Source organism: Cydia splendana, chromosome Z (assembly GCF_910591565.1).
Source record: "Cydia splendana chromosome Z, ilCydSple1.2, whole genome shotgun sequence".
Classification (NCBI taxonomy): domain Eukaryota; kingdom Metazoa; phylum Arthropoda; class Insecta; order Lepidoptera; family Tortricidae; genus Cydia; species Cydia splendana.
This window is the reverse complement of record NC_085987.1, coordinates 46,785,581-46,804,919: the sequence shown is the minus strand read 5'-3', so window position 1 is coordinate 46,804,919 and position 19,339 is coordinate 46,785,581. Positions and strand designations below refer to the sequence as shown.

General features: G+C 39.1%; 1 protein-coding gene across 1 annotated transcript in view; it reads right to left on the bottom strand.

Annotated features, from left to right (window-relative positions):
- Positions 1-7,768: 7,768 nt before the first annotated feature.
- Positions 7,769-19,339, bottom strand: part of LOC134804142 (laminin subunit gamma-1) — a 51,545-nt gene continuing 39,974 nt past the window's right edge. The window contains exons 21-30 of the mRNA XM_063777086.1: positions 19,057-19,174; positions 17,822-18,063; positions 16,983-17,187; positions 15,367-15,604; positions 14,813-15,015; positions 13,712-13,793; positions 12,964-13,052; positions 12,149-12,278; positions 11,091-11,184; positions 7,769-10,170 (exon numbers count right to left, since the gene is read on the bottom strand). Coding sequence (XP_063633156.1) covers positions 10,023-10,170; positions 11,091-11,184; positions 12,149-12,278; positions 12,964-13,052; positions 13,712-13,793; positions 14,813-15,015; positions 15,367-15,604; positions 16,983-17,187; positions 17,822-18,063; positions 19,057-19,174 — 1,549 coding nt within the window. The 3' untranslated portion in view covers positions 7,769-10,022. The remainder of the gene's footprint in view (positions 10,171-11,090; positions 11,185-12,148; positions 12,279-12,963; positions 13,053-13,711; positions 13,794-14,812; positions 15,016-15,366; positions 15,605-16,982; positions 17,188-17,821; positions 18,064-19,056; positions 19,175-19,339) is intronic.

Below are 19,339 nucleotides of genomic sequence, written 5' to 3'. Positions count from 1 at the left end.
TTTCTTACAAACGTATTCCTCATTTTCCTCAAAATGGGATATTAACATTATAGAAAATATATTGACACAATTTGTTGTAAGTATATCAACCACAACAAAAATTTGAAAAAAATCAAACGTAAACTATGCCGCTACGTTTGATTTTTTTCCATTTTTTTATTTTTACAAGAGCTAGGAACATTTTAAAATTTGTATGAAATCTGTTTTACGCTCCTAATTTAAAAAAAACCGGCCAAGTGCGAGTCGGACTCGAGTTTCTAGGGTTCCGTACATAAGTCCGACTCACGCTTGACTGCACATTATAATAGGGTTTCCTGTCATCTATAGGTAAAGAACTATTTTGTGTACTTATTTTCAAAATTTTAAACTCAGTAGTTTCAGGTAGACCAGGGTGGTCATTTTATGGCCATTTTCTTAAATAACTTAAAACCTATGTATTTTAAAATTATTAATAAAAATATGTCCATCTTTGCGTCACTAATGTACATACTCGTATGTGTACCAAATTTTAACTTAATTGCTCCAGTAGTTTTCGAGAAAATAGGCTGTGACAGACAGACAGACGCACGAGTGATCCTATAAGGGTTCCGTTTTTCCTTTTGAGGTACGGAACCCTAAAAATCGAAAAAAGTCAATCGTAGGGGCATAGCTATGGTTAATGTACAGTCGAGGTCAAAGATATGTTTACACTTTTTGCCTTATTGCAAAGGAGTAAGGTACAAAAGTGTAAACATATCTTTGACTTCGACTGTTAATATAAAATATTTTCCATAATGTCAATATCCAGAGAGTATGTATAATGGGGACTACGTTTGTACGGAGAATCGAACGTTCCCTTTCCTCCTAACTCAATTCCCCAACAGATGAAAACTCTCACTAATAATCGTTCCACTAACGACGCCATTTTTAAAAGGGTCAAACGCACAATTAATCCTTGTCCAAGTTGCGTAAGCGTGTTCCTTACACAATTTGTATTATTTAGAGGGTGTACGTCCTTAGAGGAATAACGACAAATAATATATGAGTGGATGATGGCATTTAGGATGTTTGGAAACTGTGCGAGATTGGGGGGAAGTAAGAAAAATTTGGGTGATAATGTTGACTGATAATTGAGTGGTTTATAGAGGCTTTTCAATGTTCGTTTTTCGTGTTTCATGCTAATGATGAGTATACAGATGTAGCGAATAATCCTTTCCCTTCGTATTTTCACGAAAACGCACGAACGTGTCTTGCTATTTCAGTCAGTTTCGGTACAAAATAAAGTACTGACCGTTGACTGAAGTAGCTCAAAACAAACGTTTCCGAGAAAATACGATGGACACCTTCTGTAATAGGAATTCCGCCCGTATCCTAATACATTTAAACGAGCAATTCTTGTTTAATTATTACACGACTGCCAAAAAAAAGAGTGTATTGTTTTCAGCGTTCATGTTTGTATGTATTATAATTATATATTTCGGGGAACTCGGAAACGGCTCTAACGATTTCGATGAAATTTGCTATATGGGGGTTTTTGGGGGCGATAAATTGACCTAGCTAGGTCTTATCTCTGGAAAAAACACGCATTTTTCACGCAGATATTTCCTATTAAAAGACGCACGAACCCGCCGCCAATATTTGGTCTCATACAATCACATATACGTCTTCATTTTAAAATGATATGCTTATACATGATACTTGGCATGAACATTTACTGAACATATATCTGTGTACAGGTGTAAAACCTGACCAGTACTATAAAATAAAAAAACCGGGCAAGTGCGAGTCGGACTCGCGCACGAAGGGTTCCGTACCATAATGCAAAAAAAAAACAAAAAAAAGCAAAAAAAAAAAAACGGTCACCCATCTAAATACTGACCACTCCCGACGTTGCTTAACTTTGGTTAAAAATCACGTTTGTTGTATGGGAGCCCCATTTAAATCTTTATTTTATTCTGTTTTTAGTATTTGTTGTTATAGCGGCAACAGAAATACATCATCTGTGAAAATTTCAACTGTCTAGCTATCACGGTTCGTGAGATACAGCCTGGTGACAGACGGACGGACGGACGGACGGACAGCGAAGTCTTAGTAATAGGGTCCCGTTTTACCCTTTGGGTACGGAACCCTAATAAATGATCATTGTTCAGAGGGCGCTGTTATTCTCATTGTTAAGGGTGGTAGTTCAGTATAGTATGAATAAAATTAGTTCCAGTGAAATTCCGCAACATGGCGCGTGATCATATGTTCCTGGTCAGGCTTTAGTGAACAACCCTTTGCCATCGGATTTTCTCGGAAACGTTCGTTGTCATCTTACTCGGTACTGTCGTACTTCGGTACTTTTTGCACTGAGACTGACTGAAATAGCATAACACGTTCGTGCGTTTCCGTGAAAATACGATGGGAAAGGATTATTCGCTACATCTATACTAGTCTTCGTTATTGAAAGTAGTGACACAAAAAAAATAGAAGTGATCAGTAGTTTTGTATGTAAAATGACTAAATCAAAAGATGACTCACGCTGGACCGGGCCGAGGCGTCCGACATGTCATTTTCTATGACGGCTGATCGGTGATCACGTGGTGCTTTCCATATAAATCGAAGCGCCGGAAGCTCCGACCCGGCCCCGGACGGGTCTAGCGTGAGTCATCCTTTGTGAAAAACCGGTATTTTGTAGAATTGCGTATTAAAATAAAACCTGGAAATCACCACGCCAATCTTAAATAAGGTTCCCCATGCTATTATTTTTGATCTTAACTCCGAAACACTTTTTAGGCGAACATTCAAAGCATTCCCGTGTTTGTATCTTTCGTATGATGCCGGGGTTTCTTTGCTTTTAAATTAAATAAATAATTCACACAATTTGCGAGCAATAGCGAGGTGGTACTCTTTTGGTGGAGCTCCACGCCCGCCGGGAACAATAACGGGGGTGGGTAAGATGGCGCTCTGCTTATGTAATGAAATGAAAGTTTTTGGCAAAAAAATAATGTTTGGTACAAGCTTTCTTGGAGGAACCGTCGGACACCAGCATTGTTGCTTTCTGGGCATCCACTGTTTAAGGGAACCTCGACACGAAATTCGATTCTGAATATTGTTTCCACAGGCAAACAATACCTACTCATCGAGACAATTCAAAAAACCCCAAACACAATTAGGTTGCGTTATTTTATCACAGAGTTACTACGGCTACCTACCTACCTACCTCTTGTCGCCTCAGATTAGCTCCATGGTACCATAATAATGCGTTTTCACCTAACTTACACACGTATGCAAATTTTCAGCTTAATCGGAAACCGGGAAGTGGGTCAAATTTAACAAGTAAAATATATCTGATAAAAAGATAAAAGATAAAAGATATTTATTCGTGACGTTCACAAAACATGTACGAACATGTACAGACAACAACAGCAAGGAAATAAGACATCAATAAGTGTGCATCACGAAATGGACCCAATTCAGCATAATGGTCTTCCGTAGAGCCCATTCGGTGATGCCACGACAGATAACACATAAAGATACATATTAAAGCATTGCAAAGATACACAAAAGGAATAATTAAGATAACAACAGAGAATACAAAAAAAAAAGAACAATATATACAAGAAAAATAATTAAGAAAACAAACAAAAAAATAAGAAAAACAAAGATTTACAGTGAAGGTCAAATCATGAACGCGACCATACCATGTGTCAACGCTTGTGCAGCTCCTAGATGCCTAGCGCCAGCGGCGACTTGCGAAACTAAAACTGTTTGTGCAAGCAAATCTGTACGCAATCTTGCAAACAAGAATTGACCTGTACAGACATACATAGGTATGTACATTGCAAGTTAATAAAAAGCTTGTAAAATCTTCATTTTCAGGCAACTATAGGGTGTATTAAGCGACCCGTTCCGGCTTCACACGAGTAAACCTTAACAAATTATACATTTAAACCTTCCTCAAGAATCACTCTATTGAAAGGTGAAACTGCGTGAAAATCCGTTCAGTAATTTTTCAGCTTATCCCGAGCATACAAACAGACACACGCGGCGGGGGTTTCGCTGAAACATCTATCGTGACAATTATCGTCGAATCAACATCCCACATGGCGGTTATCTCGGTTAGTATTATTATTATTCCATATGTGTATTATGTGCAGACATCGTAAATTTTATAGCACTTTCGGTGCAGCGGAGTGGTGTTGTTAGATTTGGTATAAACAATTTCAACCCTAATGATTAATTAGCGTTAATAACGTTAATATTAAACTTAATTTACCATTTCTGTTGGAATTATCTATACTAATTCCGTTAACACCACTCCGCTGCACCAAAAATGCAATAAAATGTTCGATGTCTGATTATGTAGGTATATCTACATATAATGTAACAAATATATAACTAATAATGAAAAAAACTAAAGAATACTTACAGCGGCATTTTACGCCCCCGACGCTACGTAAAGGTGTGCTCACATCGCTACTCCAAAGCATTGTCAAATTTCCAACCGAGTTTGCTTGGCGGCCTTTGTGTAACACAATAAATAGTAAACAAGTCATGCTAACAGCCTTATGGCGATTTATTAATGTCACCGGACAACCTTTGTTGCAAAATGGCTCCGTTACATTGCTATAGTCCCTGGGAACTCATAAAAAATACGATGATCTACTTACAAACGAAATACAAAACAAAATAAAATATTTTCATAAGGAAGTAATTTAATTTGTTCTTAGAGGATGTAGTTACAATAATTGTAGGTACATATAAGTAGGTACGTTACTATTTATTATGTAGGTACTTACTTAGAGTAATGTCACTATTAAAATATTTTTCACCTCAGCAGCTCGAACAAGGGTACTTTGCTTCTTAAAAACAGTGAGCAAAATGCGATTTTGCTCACCGAGTCATTTTGTCTCACTCAGTGAGCAAAATCGCATTTTGCTCACTAAGCGTGTCTCACTCAGTGAGCAAAATCGCATTTTGCTCACTGAGTGAGACAAAATGACATTCAAGTGACCTTTATAGTCAAATGTCATTTCAACAAGTTCGATATGTGGGTTCTATTATCTCTGTCCCTCTAGGTATGTTCTCACTGCTTAGGGTGAAAAATTTTGTGTACTACACGAGATCAAAGTTATTTACATCTCGTGCGCTTTTGAATCCCTTACTACGCTCAAGATTCTATAATAGATTCACGAGCGTAGCGAGTGAATCTAATTTAGAATCTTTCGCTTGCACGGGACTCAAAATAAGCACTCGAAGAAATATCAAATTTTGATCTCTTGTTGTACAAATAACTATTTCACCTCAGCAGCTCGAACAAGCAAAGCGCTATTTTGCTCACTGAGTCATTTTGTCTCACTCAGTGAGCAAAATGCGATTTTGCTCACTGAGTGAGACAAAATTACATTCAAGTGACCTTTATAGTCAAATGTCATTTCAACATGCGGGGTCCAATACAAGTTCAATATACTTGGGTTCTATTATCTCTGTCCCTCTAGGTATGTTCTCACTGCTTAGGGTGAAAAATTTTGTGTACTACACGAGATCAAAGTTATTTACATCTCGTGCGCTTTTGAATCCCTTACTACGCTCAAAATTCTAAATTAGATTCACTCGCTACGCTCGTGAATCTATTATAGAATCTTTCGATTGCACGGGACTCAAAATAAGCACTCGAAGAAATATCAAACTTTGATCTCTTGTTGTACAAATAACTATTGTCAAACCTATCTAAACTGTATGTATTACCGTGTCTTGAAATTTGTTGCTAAAATTTATATACTTACGAGTAAGTACCTAAGTAGGTTGATTTGATTGATGAAAACCATTGAACTATTGTTACTACCCACGTATAGAACCGGAACACAGAACCAGTATCAGTATTTTGCGCCATGAGTTGTTGCTGTTGTCTGACAACAAACCATGTAAAAGCAGCATGAGTCTCGCACCAAATCGCGTAAGCGCCATGAGTTTATGGCGCTTACGACGTTTTGTTCGCGTGGTACAGGTTGCGATTGCGACAATTTCATTATTTGGTATGACTTCTCTGTAATAGTAAAAATATCAATGATGAAAACCATTTGATGATTTTGTGACAATGATAGGTTACAGCAAAAAGAATAGATAGTATAGAGGGGTCCTGTCATTGTAAATTTTGTAGTCACTGTAAATTTACTGCCATCTATCGACACATGACTAAAACTCAAAATGAAAATGTATAAAGTTATCAAAACATGTATATATATGGATAAATGATTTTATTATTTTTATATCATTTTGATCCATGTTCATTCACTGATATCTATGTGTTAAAATAGTTAAATATGAAACGGTGTCGTCGCGCTATCTAGCCGAGGATAGGATAGTGTGTGCGGCATCTATGCGAGAATGACTTTTACTTGAATTCCGAGGCACGTTTTTTCCTTAGACTTTATTCGTCTTTTGGTTACAGTAAGGTTACAGTAGGTAGCTTTCAGCGCCACCTATGAATGTTAAATAAACACCCATAGCGCCCTTAGTGATCGACCCGAATAAAACTCAGTCACGCGCTTATATTAACGCCATCTATAGAAAAATGTGGTGAACATTCAACTGCTTGTAGTCCTATAATAGGGACAGTGCGCGTTGGAGGGTCTGCCATCTTGTGGCCTGAATCTGAAACATAAACATGTACAGTTGGACATATATTTGGCTACCTTTGCCGTCACTAATATATATTTGATGCTGACTGCACATTGCCAAAGCAAGCCACCACCATTACCGCCACCATTGCCTACCATTTACCGCTCTCATACGACGTTCCACCCTCGGTTGTGCTGTATACCCAGACAATATGTTAAGATATATGTATGTCACTAAAAGTAATTTAAAATGTGAGCAAGAATTCATGGGAATAAACAATAATACAAACTTTTAATTACTCTAATAGTTGAATATAATAAATAAGCCACAATACATAATGTACTAACAAAATCATCAATAATTGCTTATATTTTATTCTAATCTTTTGTCTTTGGCGATCTTAAATAGATATATAAAAAAAACTTATTTATACAGCATCAAAAGCGTAGTGTTACATAAAGGTAAAAAAAAACAAGTAAGTTATTGGCTAGGTACTGTCGTGGAAATTAATACATAAAGACGAAGAGCTTTTAGTCGGAAAGTGACAAAAGTACTTTATTTAACCCTTTTAACCAACTGTAAAAAAAAGGAATTCGTTATTTCGTTTCGTATTGGTATTTTATATCAAGTTTGGTAGTCAAAACGTTTCTAAATTCTATAAACGCCATATAACTGACGAAAACCAAGTTGAGGATTTTATGTAACACCATATATATATGTATCCGCTGACATCTGTTAGAGATTACTATCTAGTATTAAAACAAAATATATTTACAATTTACTGCCAACCACAATATGGCACTATTGGGAAGCCTAAAGTTAGCTGATGATATTAAATGCAGACCTTAAATGCATCAAATAAGTACGAAATTCTACTGAAATAATTATGGCAGTATTAATGTTAATATTATACAATATAATATGTCAGGTTAGCAATGTATTGAGTTTGTACTAACATACTTACCTAAGTAGGTAAATATATTCACCCTTATGTACCTACATAATATTTGATTTAGTCTAATTCAATATAAAAATGGCACCGATAGTTAACTTGAATGTAATACATTCAAAATAACATTAATCAAATCTGTACTTGTATCTTTTAAAGTTAACATTTGGGGCATCTATGAAAAGGGACCTTATTGTCGATGGCGCTTACGCCGCACAGCGTCGCGCGGCGTCGTATTTATATCGGAGCACCGTTAATAATGGAGTAAGCGCCGTCGACAATAAGGACCCTTTTCATAGATAACGTCACATTTTATTACTAGATAACTTTATTATGACATAGGTATTTTATTTTGACACGTCAATATATTAGCGAGATAGTTTCTATAATTAGTAAGGCACATTATTATTTAAGTAATGTAAAAAAAGATAATTTATTCTAGCACCTATCTCACTTTAACCTTTTTAACGCCAAACGCCGAATAAAAAAACTTGCGCCAACGCCAAAATAATTCACCAAATTAAATTGTATTCTACTTTAAAATTAAGGTACCCAAATAAAAAATAGATTAAGTGTATATCATAAGACAAGACACATACAAACCTATTGCGTTCTTGACGTCTGCTGACGTCGTGGCGTCGACGTGATATGAAGTCGTTGGTGGTCAAAAGATTTACAAATTGAAAACTATAAACTATAAGCTTCAACGTCGATTTGTAAAATAATTGAACGTATCCGTTGTTCACTTAAATATGTTAACAAAAAAACTGTCACCTTAACTAAACACCCACATTCACTACACACAAATATCATCAAAAATACACATTCAGAGTCATAAGTATTATAATAAGTCACAGTTATAGTATGAATTATCTCAGATGATTTTTTCGGGCTCGGGCCCTAATCCGTTAAACAAAAGCCTTTATTGTTTCTTTTAAGAGCGGTCTACAGCACGTGCCAAAGCAACCATGTCGTTTAAAAAGCAATTATCGTAATAGTATTAAGGTTCAAATTCATGTGACAGCTCATTCAGAGAACAATCAGGGTGGTCTTGTTTTTGGAGATGACAAAACGTGTTATCTTCGAATGGGCTGTTCATGAATTTGAACCATATAATTAGAATGGTAAATTTGCTTTTTAAACGGACTTGTCCCCGTTCATTATGACGGTGCATTAAGCAGTAAGCAGTGTAACCACTGCATAAATGAAACAATAGCTTTTGTTTAGAAGATTAGGGCCCGAGCCCGAAAAAATCACCTGAGATAATTCATACTATATAAGTCTTTTTTAAATATTTAGATTTAGACTTGATCATCAAACGTAGGAATCATCGCCCACACTGTTAACTGTACATCGGTGGACCTTATGCCTTTTGTAATAGCGTCCACCGATGTACAGTTAGGAGTGTTGCTGTTTGTACTTACTCCAAATTGCAGGTTATAAAGCAAAAACATAGACGAAAGTTATTGCTACTTTTGTAAAAAAATACATATTTTTGTCTTGGATCTCAACCTTGACTTTGGATTTTGACCTGATTGCGAATTAGAAATCGAAAATGATATTCTACGAATTTAATAATGACTCAATTTCCACATACTATGTATAGACAAATAACTAGACGCACAAAATTGACCAATGATACGTACGTTTCGATTATTAAACCTTTTGAACGCCACAGACGGCAATTGACGTCAACGCAAAATCGTGACAAAGACGCCAAAGACGGCACTTGACGTTGATCGTTTTTTGATGAAAATCTACTGAAAAACACCCCACTTTTAGATTGGCATTATTTATTCACAAAACTAAATTTTACCCCCGTGGCGTCAGTGGCACGGCAAATGGATGCGCCGTTTGGCGTTCAAAAGGTTAAACGCCACGCCTGTCGTGTGGCGCGTCATTGTAAACTTGGTCGGAATGCACAAAGATAGATACCAATAGGGAATATTAGGCAAAGCCCTGCGTAGGTGGCGTAACTAGTACACATACAGTAAATAAACGTCAATGACACATCATGCGTCACTACGTCAATCACATAGCCTACCGTGAAACACGACAATCGAAAGTTCGGTTTCTGCCTCTCTATCACTCTTGCATATTCGAGCAATAAAGAGGCAGATAACTAAATTTAGATTTTCGCGTTTACCGTTAGGCCCTTGTTAACAAACCGCCTTGATGCATCAATGTCATATTTTATTGTCTGTGAAAACTTGTCTAAAAACAGTTTAAGGCACAGTATGTATAAGTTAGTCTATGAATTTACTAGAGTCGGTAGTGCTGCACTCTGGCGGCAGAACATTGCAGTAATATCCCCTATTGGTCTGACGCCGCGCGCGTCAGTTGACGTGTTTGGCGGTCAAAGAGACACTAATAGACTACTTAGCTACGTACAACGCCATCTAGTCCAATATCCTTACACTAAATTAGTCTACTTTGCGCGCCTAAGTCGTCTACACCACACGTAACCTATCAACCAATCACTCGCACGTGTTTAACTGTACGAGGCCCTCTTGGGCCCCTCGGTGGGCTCCAGCACAATCCTCTTGAAGCAACCTTCGGGCAGCTGGTCAAGTATGTCCTTCACGTTTTCCACTTCGAGGCGAAGTGAGTCATGCTCGCTCTTGTATTGCTCCAGCCATCTGCAAAATGTTATTTGGGGCATTATCTATGAAATAAGTTTTTGGCAAAAATTTCATTTTTGGTACAAGCTTTTATCGCTGACTGTACTTTTCTTACGACAGACAACTAATACCTACTCATCGAGACAATTCTAAAAACCCCTAACACAATTAGGTTGCGCTGTTTCATCACAGAGTTCCTATGGCCACCTCCTGTCTCCATCATCAGATCAGCTCGATGGTACCATAATATTGCATTGTCATCCGATTTATACATGCATGCAAAATTTCAGCTCAATCGGAAACCGGGAAGTGGATCAAATTTAACTTGCAAGATTTGATTACAGACCGACAGACAGACAACGGTCAGGTGAAACTTGTTTGACAAAAACTTATTACTATTCAAAAATTGATGAGAAAGTTTCATGTTATCCACAACAAGTAACTTGTAGCAATTTTGAGTTGGTACAGTAAGCTGCAGAGATAACTGACCCCCTTTACGATCAAGTTTCCATGCGGGGGGTCAGTTATCTATGCAGTTGACTGTGCCTCACTTTGACTAGTTCCTCCTTCCTCCCTTCCGCTTTCCTGGTTCAGCTTTTGAAATCGTTTAAAAGTTTGACCAAAAAAAAATTTATTTTCTTTCTTTCTTTTCTTATTTTCACACAACACATTTTTATTTTATTTTATTTTATTTTGTTTATTTAAAGCAGAGAAATATAAACAAGAAAACATGTACCTAAGCATGTTACCGTTACCGTTATACCGCTAAATAGCTAACCGTACTCTTTATTACACTTTTAGGCTCGGCCCAATTTAAGAAAAAATTACACGTCATATTTCCTTAGAAATCCCCTCCCCCCATAGTGATCATTCGTGATTTTTTACAGACCCCCTCCCCCCCTTACTTCGTATGACGTAATTAATGGATGCTCCCTTACCTCAGATGGTTCTGCTTGGCTTCCTTCAATGCTTTTATTTTTCCATCCAGGTCTAATGCTGCGAGCTCCGCCTGTACCGTGTTTAAGTTCTCCTCTGTAATAATAAATACATATTTGAGACCTTTATGCTTTTCATTGAGTACGATTTTCTACAACCATGCTTTAAATAACGTAGAGGCTCCGGGGCCCGAGTAGGGTTACCAAGATACAAATTCAGGATTTCCTGACAAAATTCCTGATTTGCGAATATCTTTCCTGACGCTCATATTTTAGCCAAGGGGCTAGCTGTAAGCGATATCTATGTATGCTTGATACATTGTTTATATTACTTTAATTTGGAATAATGTACCTTTTTTGGTACATAATAAAAAAGTCTGCTAATTCACTAAAATTCTTGACATTTCCGTATTCCAGCCGCATTCCTGACAAACGGCCAAAATTCCTGACATCTGGTAACCATGCCCGACATGGCCCGACACAGCTCCAATAATCGACATTTTCAATCATAATGTCATAGCAATAAAGTTGACAGCAAGGTGTCGAATATTGGGTCTTAACATGACCATTATTGATCCATGACCGCGCACAAAGGAATGCCGCGCCTGTTCGGTTTATACATAGTCTAATAAAACATGGTCTTCTCTTCCCAGAGTGATACAAGCCTACGTCACAATAACATTGCCACTTTATTATAGCGCTATCGCATATTATTATATAGCGCTGTCGCATGATGACGTAGGCTTGTGTCAGTCACGTGGTCGGAAGAGAGTACCAAGCGGAGTATATTATTATACCATAGGTTTATAGAACAATTCAGTCATTCGACGAAGCCGTCTAGACAGGGCAATCATGCGGGGTGCGCGGGGCGAGGGGTTGCTTTGCGCGCACGCACGAGTCATGGTTGTTTTCTTTGTATTTAAGTACTAAATAAGTATTTATATATTATATAAATCGTTGTCTGAGTACCCACAATACAAGCCTTCTTGAGCCTTCGTGGGGACAATTTGTGTAAAAATTGTCCTATAATATTTATTTATATTTATTTACTATCAACTTACCCAGTCGGTCCAGAGCTTCGCTGTCCAGGGTCGGAAGATTCCTTAGCTCGTCCTTGATGACCCCAAGGTCAGCGAGACCCTTGTTGACCTGCTTTTCTGCCTCCCTGGCGTCTGTGTTGGCTTGACCGACCTGTCGAACCAAATATTATAATTATTATATAATCAATAAAATAACATAATAAATAAAACATATTCTATTCGCAGAAAATGATAACCATAATGTATCTTTGCCTTTTCGTTTGACTTTTTCCGAATTTTTATAGAAGCGAAAAACAAAATTCATATTTTTTTTTAATCAGCAGCGCTGTTATTAAATTTTTGAATTACAATGTCGTTGAGTTTTCACTTCTGCCGGCACTCCCGGAGTGCAACCCGTTGTTTTTTTTTTATTTTTTATTCAAACATTATCTAGATCACAGCAAATATTAGTCGCTATTGGTGACGCCCACAGTGCACGAATTCCAGCCGTCGCGGGCACTCGAGCCTGCAGAAGGACCCCCGATGGGCCCGAAACATGTCGCCAATAGTGACTAATAGTTTAGATAAAGATAAAAGATAGTTATTCGTGACGATCACAAAACGTGTACGAACATGTACAGACAACAACAGCAAGAAAAGAAGAAATCATTAATTTTAGTTGTGTCCGTCACGAAATGAACCCAACTCAGCATAATGCTAGCTATATAAAGCCAGCGCTGGTGTTCCGTAGGACCCATTCGGTGATGTCACGACACGTGAGTAGCCTGTAGCCGCTGTGGTTTAGATATTTTAAAATATCTGGACGCTAGAATATCGCCAGAAAGCAGGTGCTATACCTTCATCTTGGCATCTCTGGTGAGCTGAAGATTCTCATCGGCTTGCTTCTCAAGGTCGGTCAGCTGCTTGGCCGTGCCGTCGACTCGGGCTGTGGGTCAAAATGGTCGTATCAGACAATCATTCATGTTCTATGATGGGTACCTACGTAGCTTAGAGCATTTAATAACCGGAGTCAGCTTCAAGAGTTTACCCCTCTGACGAAAACCTTGCACACATGTGAATACTTTTATATGGACGGGCGTTTATCTGACATGGCTATTTGTACGTTAAGTACATTTGACGTGCCCCTTCCCCGCAAAATTCGGCAGACTGTTTTGAGAAGACAAGGCGTCTCCAGTTACGTACTAAATGCTCTAAGTTAGTTATTATTTACCACCTGATTATTTCCTGATATTTGTTATCGGAAAGCTAACATAATGGGACACTCTGACAACCCCGATTGTCGTATGTGTGGCGAAGAGGAAGAGACAGTGAAACACTTAATGTGTGAATATCACGCCCTCGCCAGACAACGAATGAAGGACTTTGGAGCAGGATATCTGGAACCAAAGGACTTTAAAACGCTACCCATGACCTCCATCATCCGACACATGGATATGGTGGGAAAAGCTCTTGAGTAGTTGACGGATCTTCTCTAGGGGGTAATTGCACAAAAGATCCTTATGGGTCGAAGTGTATCCGCAAGGGCCCCCGGAAAACAATAAGATAAGATAAGATAGCATAATGAGAATTATATTAGTTACTTACTCGACAGTTTCTCGGCCTCGTCTCTGAGTTTGCCGGCGTCAGATCTGGAGGTGGAAGCCTTTTTTCTTATTTCGTGAGCGGCCTGTAAGCACAACGGATCATTTAAAAAAAGTCAAAAATTATTTACTGTCAGGCAACAAAGACCTTACCGACTATATACTCGTATAATAGTACATTACATACCTTGGGAGGTAAATTCGTAAATGCTCCAGATCGCAGGTGTTTGTTGCTCGGACCGAAGGTGAGGGCCATATAAATATGCGATCTGGGGCTTTACGAATTACCGCCCGTGGTTTGTATAAAGTTTTACGTCTTGCCTTGGCCAGGAAGTGAGATTTTCTTCCCGTCCCGTGGGAAGAAAATCCCACTTACGGGCCTAGGGTGACGTAATAGTTATTTTCACCACACCAGCTCGGAAAGGCTTACTTTGCACTTCAAAAACGGATAGCAAAGTTGCACTTTGCCATCAGTAATTCACATGTGAGGCAAAGTAATCAAATGCAAATTTTGAGTTGTTTTCACATGTGAATAAAATTCAACTTTGCTATCAGTTTTTGAAGTGCAAAGTAAAAGCCTTTCCGAGCTGGTGCGGTGAAAAAATAATTACAATCTTAGAAACTAAAAATCATTTTGCGTCACTTGTTCTGGTGTCGGATTCGGCAGATTACCACGGAACCGTAGAAATGGCCCTACAGCCAGAAGCCCGCGCTCGCAATGGTTTCCAGCAGCGGCCGCGGCCCGCGCCCCACCTACCGGCTGAAGTGCACATAATGCACTCCAAATATATCGCTTAATTTCAAACTCGGGCAAATAAATTCGACCCTCTTAGCAAATATCTACAAAACTTAATACCAAAAGCGCATAATCAGAAGTATGGATTTACCCGAGTTTGAAGTTAAGCGACTCACTCCAAAGCTCCGAATTCCAAAATTACCTCACTAGATCTATCTGACAAATTTAGTGACACCCCAAAGAATAGTCCCCCCTTTATAAGGCATAAGAGTGTCAGGAATTATGCAAAATTGAACCCTATTACTTTGAAATAAAGTTCAAAATCAGATGGGAAACATATTCCCTCTGCCTTATAAAGGCTTAACTCACCTCGCTAGCTTTCTCAGCGTAATCCTTCTGAGCGAGTTGAGCGAGGTCCCTGGCCTCTTTAGCCTTGTTGGACGCGTCGTCCAGCGCCTCGGCTATGCTGTTGATGCTCGCCTCGGCCGAGGCAACCTTGTCCTGTATGGCTGGGATGTCGAGTCTGGCCTGTTCAGCTTGCTGACGGGATTCGGCCACTTGATCTGTGAATTCTAAAAAAGAAAACATAATACTGAGTTTTTAATTTTTCAATACGATATATTAGCCACTTGATATATGTATGTATATGTATGTGTACTTGATGTATGTGTTGATATATTATACCTAAGAACTGATGTAAAAAGTAATGAAATAAACGCATTTGTATTTGTATTTGTATTTTTGTAAAATAATAGTTTCCTCAATTTTCCCAGAATCCCTTCATCATATTTCAACGATTACCATAAAACCAACAGAGATGTGTCGAAATAAGGACGTTCAAGGAAAAAGTAACTACTTTTTCAAACCATCTACGAGACATCGAGGGAAAAGATCCTTCTTTTTTTGAAGTGCCCAAAACTAACCTTTCAACGTCTGGTAGATCTCATTAGCCTCCTTCAGCGTGACATTAGCCAGATTGACGTCACTCTTAGCCTGCGCCTGCAGCTCGTCCAGCCTGGCCAGCAGTTCGCTCAGCTCATCCTGCCTCTGCTGCCCCTGGTAATGGAGGTCCTTGCCGCGCTTGATGGCGTCTTCGAGGCTCTGCAGCATGTCCCGGTTGGCGGATATGAGGCTGTCCAGATCTGCTGATCTTTGGTCGATCTGGTGAATTTCAATTAGTACACGGATCAAAGAATCATCACGGAATAGTCTAGCTGCGTTTGTTAATTCTAACTTAAGGCTTAGAACGCACTGCAATTCATTTCTTGCGGTTTTCTTGCTTCATAAGCCGACGCAATTGCAAGACTGAGAACGCCAAAATTTAGACTGAATCCTCAAGAAATTAATCGCAATGCGTTCTAAGCCTAAGATCGACGTTCACTTCTCAAAATTAGATCGTATTGGTAGCGTACAATACAAATGTAGTGCATAATTGTTTTCCATCGAATTTTCTCGGAATCCTTCGTATTGGTCATGACTCATGATACTTCATTTAACCTCAGTACTTTTTTTACCGAGACTGACTGAAATAGCAAGACACGTTCGTACGTTTTCGTGAAAATATCGATGGAAAATAATTATGCACTAGATCTGTAAAGGAAGCGCATAAATAGGTAGATATCTATTTAACTCATTAGGCTAGTGAAATAGAATCACATGAATGTTCAATATACAGTGCTTTGCACATTTTCCAATAATTCCAAATTTTTTTGTGCTCCGTACATAACGTTGTTCACGGAGCACTTTATGGGACCACTTCGACTTTGGAAATCAGTTAATTATGCGTTTTTTGTAATACTTTCGTACACACCCTTCTTCTTCAAAGTTTCCAAGAAGAAACCATTTCAGCTAGTAGATTTTAAGGTGACAGTCCATTTCCAACCGCAGCTGCACTACTGTCAATTTTACTATGGAAATTGACAGTAACAGCGACGCGTTCAGTACCAGTAGTGCAGCTGCGGTCAGAAATAGAATGTTACCCTTATACTATTTTTTTTTGCGCCCTATTTCGCACATATTTTGGAAATGTGGAATCATTGGAAAGGCTGGTAGTAAGGGAAGGAAGGTAAAAGATCCAGAGGGTGATCTCCTACGCGGCGGACCGACCTCTTAATAATAGTAACGAAGTCATCCCTGGTCGAGTGCACTCGCAATACTATCAGTCTATCAATCAAACCAAACCAGTATTTTCGAATATTTAACCGCCATTGCTCATGTCGCCGGCGGTACGAAGTTACACGAAGTTTCGTCTTATTTATCAGACCACGGCGAAATGAGCCTGATTTCGTTCGTCTTATATACATATAGCATTAGATGGAGAGAAGGTAGCTTTTGGCATTATTTTTTAAATTTAATTATCGAAGTAGAGTTTCTAAGTAAGTGATGAGTACGAAAGACTGATTATCAAAGATAAATATAAAAATAACAAAACCTTAGAAACCACAGCATATCCAGTTTTATTGGACTTGAAACGTTAAGTACGTGATGTCCTCTCTCCCTTATATCAGTGTAAGGCGGTTAAAAGGTTAAATCAACTTACCGTCTTATTCATCTCAGTGGCGTCCTGCTTCAGTTTGGCCAGCTTGATATCCGGCAGCAGCGTGGTATTGACCTCAGCATATAGTCCCAAAGCCTCATCATAGACAGCCTTGGCTCGCTTCAGGGCCGCGTCTGCGTGTTCGGTCATGCTGTTCAGCTTGCCTGATGCGGCGTTCAGGTCGTTGGAGAGGATTTGGACTTCGTTGCTGGGAGAAAAGGAAGATAAAGTTTTGATGAAATGAGGATTTGAATTATTTGAAGTATATTTCGTATGATGTAATAATTGGTACACTCAATCAAGATGTGGATTATTGTAGATCCACAAAAGTAGGTATGTACATACTTTAATAAATGACATGTTACTGTGTGCGTAACCTCAACTCCGGCGCCGTAGGTATGTATACACTCTCTTTTATGGGCTCATTCAATGTATCAATCCTCGCTTTTATGCATCTACTTTCAAAGCGACATTCCTATGCCCAGACCGATTTGTTGAAGGTGCTTTAACCCTTAAATGAATTTTGTCCGTTATAAACGACAACTTAAGCCGACCACTGACTAACAGGCCGCCGGACGATATCGGCCTGTCAGTTAGAACAAAAATTTGACAGAACAGCTGGCCGGCCGATATCGTCCGGCGGACTGTTAGTCAGTGGTCGGCTTTATAAACATGACCACACCATTATTTCTAGAACCGCTAACACAAATCGCGCAAGACGCGTGGCTTTTGGATTCCGCGCCAATGAATTCACAAAATAGGAGACCAAAGACCGTGTGAAAGAGACCGAAAAGCGGACCCTGGGTTCGGAAGCGAGCGGGATTAAAGCTGAAAGCACTTACCTAATGTTAGCTTGCTTAGTCATCCCATCTTTAGCCAGATTATTCGCCGCGATGGACGTATTGAAGGCCTTCTCGGCTATGTCCCTGATGTTGTGCGCCTCGTTTTCCAACTTGTCGGCCAACAGACGCGACTCCTTCGCCAGGGCGGACATCTCGACGGACTGTTTTCCGAACTGGTCGGACCGGTTACGAGCCTTGAGGAGCGCTGAGGCGCCTTCACCGTCCAGGTATTCTAGGGCGCTCTGCGGAAGATGATTCGTTTGAAAAGTTATATTTAAGACCTAATTTTTAGGGTTACGTACCCAAAAGGGTAAAAACGGGACCCTATTACTAAGACTCCGCTGTCCGTCCGTCCGTCCGTCCGTTCGTCCGTCCGTCTGTCTGTCACCAGGCTGTATCTCATGAACCGTGATAGCTAGGCAGTTGAAATTTTCACAGATGATGTATTTCTTTTGCCGCTATAACAACAAATACTAAAAACAGAATAAAATAAAGAATTATGTGGGGCTATCATACAACAAACGTGATTTTTGACCGAAGTTAAGCAACGTCGGGCGGGGTCAGTACTTGGATGGGTGACCGTTTTTTTTGCCGTTTTTTGCATTATGGTACGGAACCCTACGTGCGCGAGTCCGACTTGCACTTGCCCGGTTTTTGTTCTCAGAAACGCGTAACCTAACCTATCGATAGGATAACCTTAAGGGAATCCTGAAAAGTTAACGGTATAGGTTATGACTAATGATAATCTGACAATCATTAAGTACATTATTTCAACAATTATGTAAATTAAAGGGATCCGTAGAAAAGCTACATTACTCTACTGATTCATTAGTATACCTATAGCCAGGCTCAAATAGGATTGGGTCGGCCAAGTGGGTGCCGATGGAGAAGGTTATTTTACAAGCTTTTATTTAGTTTCACCTGTCCCGTTGTCTGTCGTTCTGTAATCAAATCTTGCAAGTTAAATTTGATCCACTTCCCGGTTTCCTATTGAGCTGAAATTAAAACGGATGACAATGCAATATTATGGTACCATCGAGCTGATCTGATGATGGAGACAGGAGGTGGCCATAGGAACTCTGTGATGAAACAACGCAACCTAATTGTGTTAGGGGTTTTTAGAATTGTCTCGATGAGTATTAGTTGTCTGTCGTAAGAAAACTACAGTCAGCGATAAAAGCTTGTACCAAAAATGAAATTTTTGCCAAAAACTTATTTGAAGCATAAATACGTACATTGATCTCCTTTTGAGCTGCCTCAATGGTGTCTTTGGCTTTAGACACGTTGCCTTTGCTCCTGTCCACAGATTCGTTGCCTTCGTCGCTCAGACGCTCTATCTTCACCACCATATCTCTGAGAATATCAACAATTTTACATTTTCATCACCATTACTACACAATATAAAACAAAGTTTCCCTCGCGTCTGTCTGTATGTATGTTCGCGATAAACTCAAAAACTACTATACGGATTCTCATGTGGTTTTCACGTATCAATAGAGTGATTCTTGAGGAAGGTTT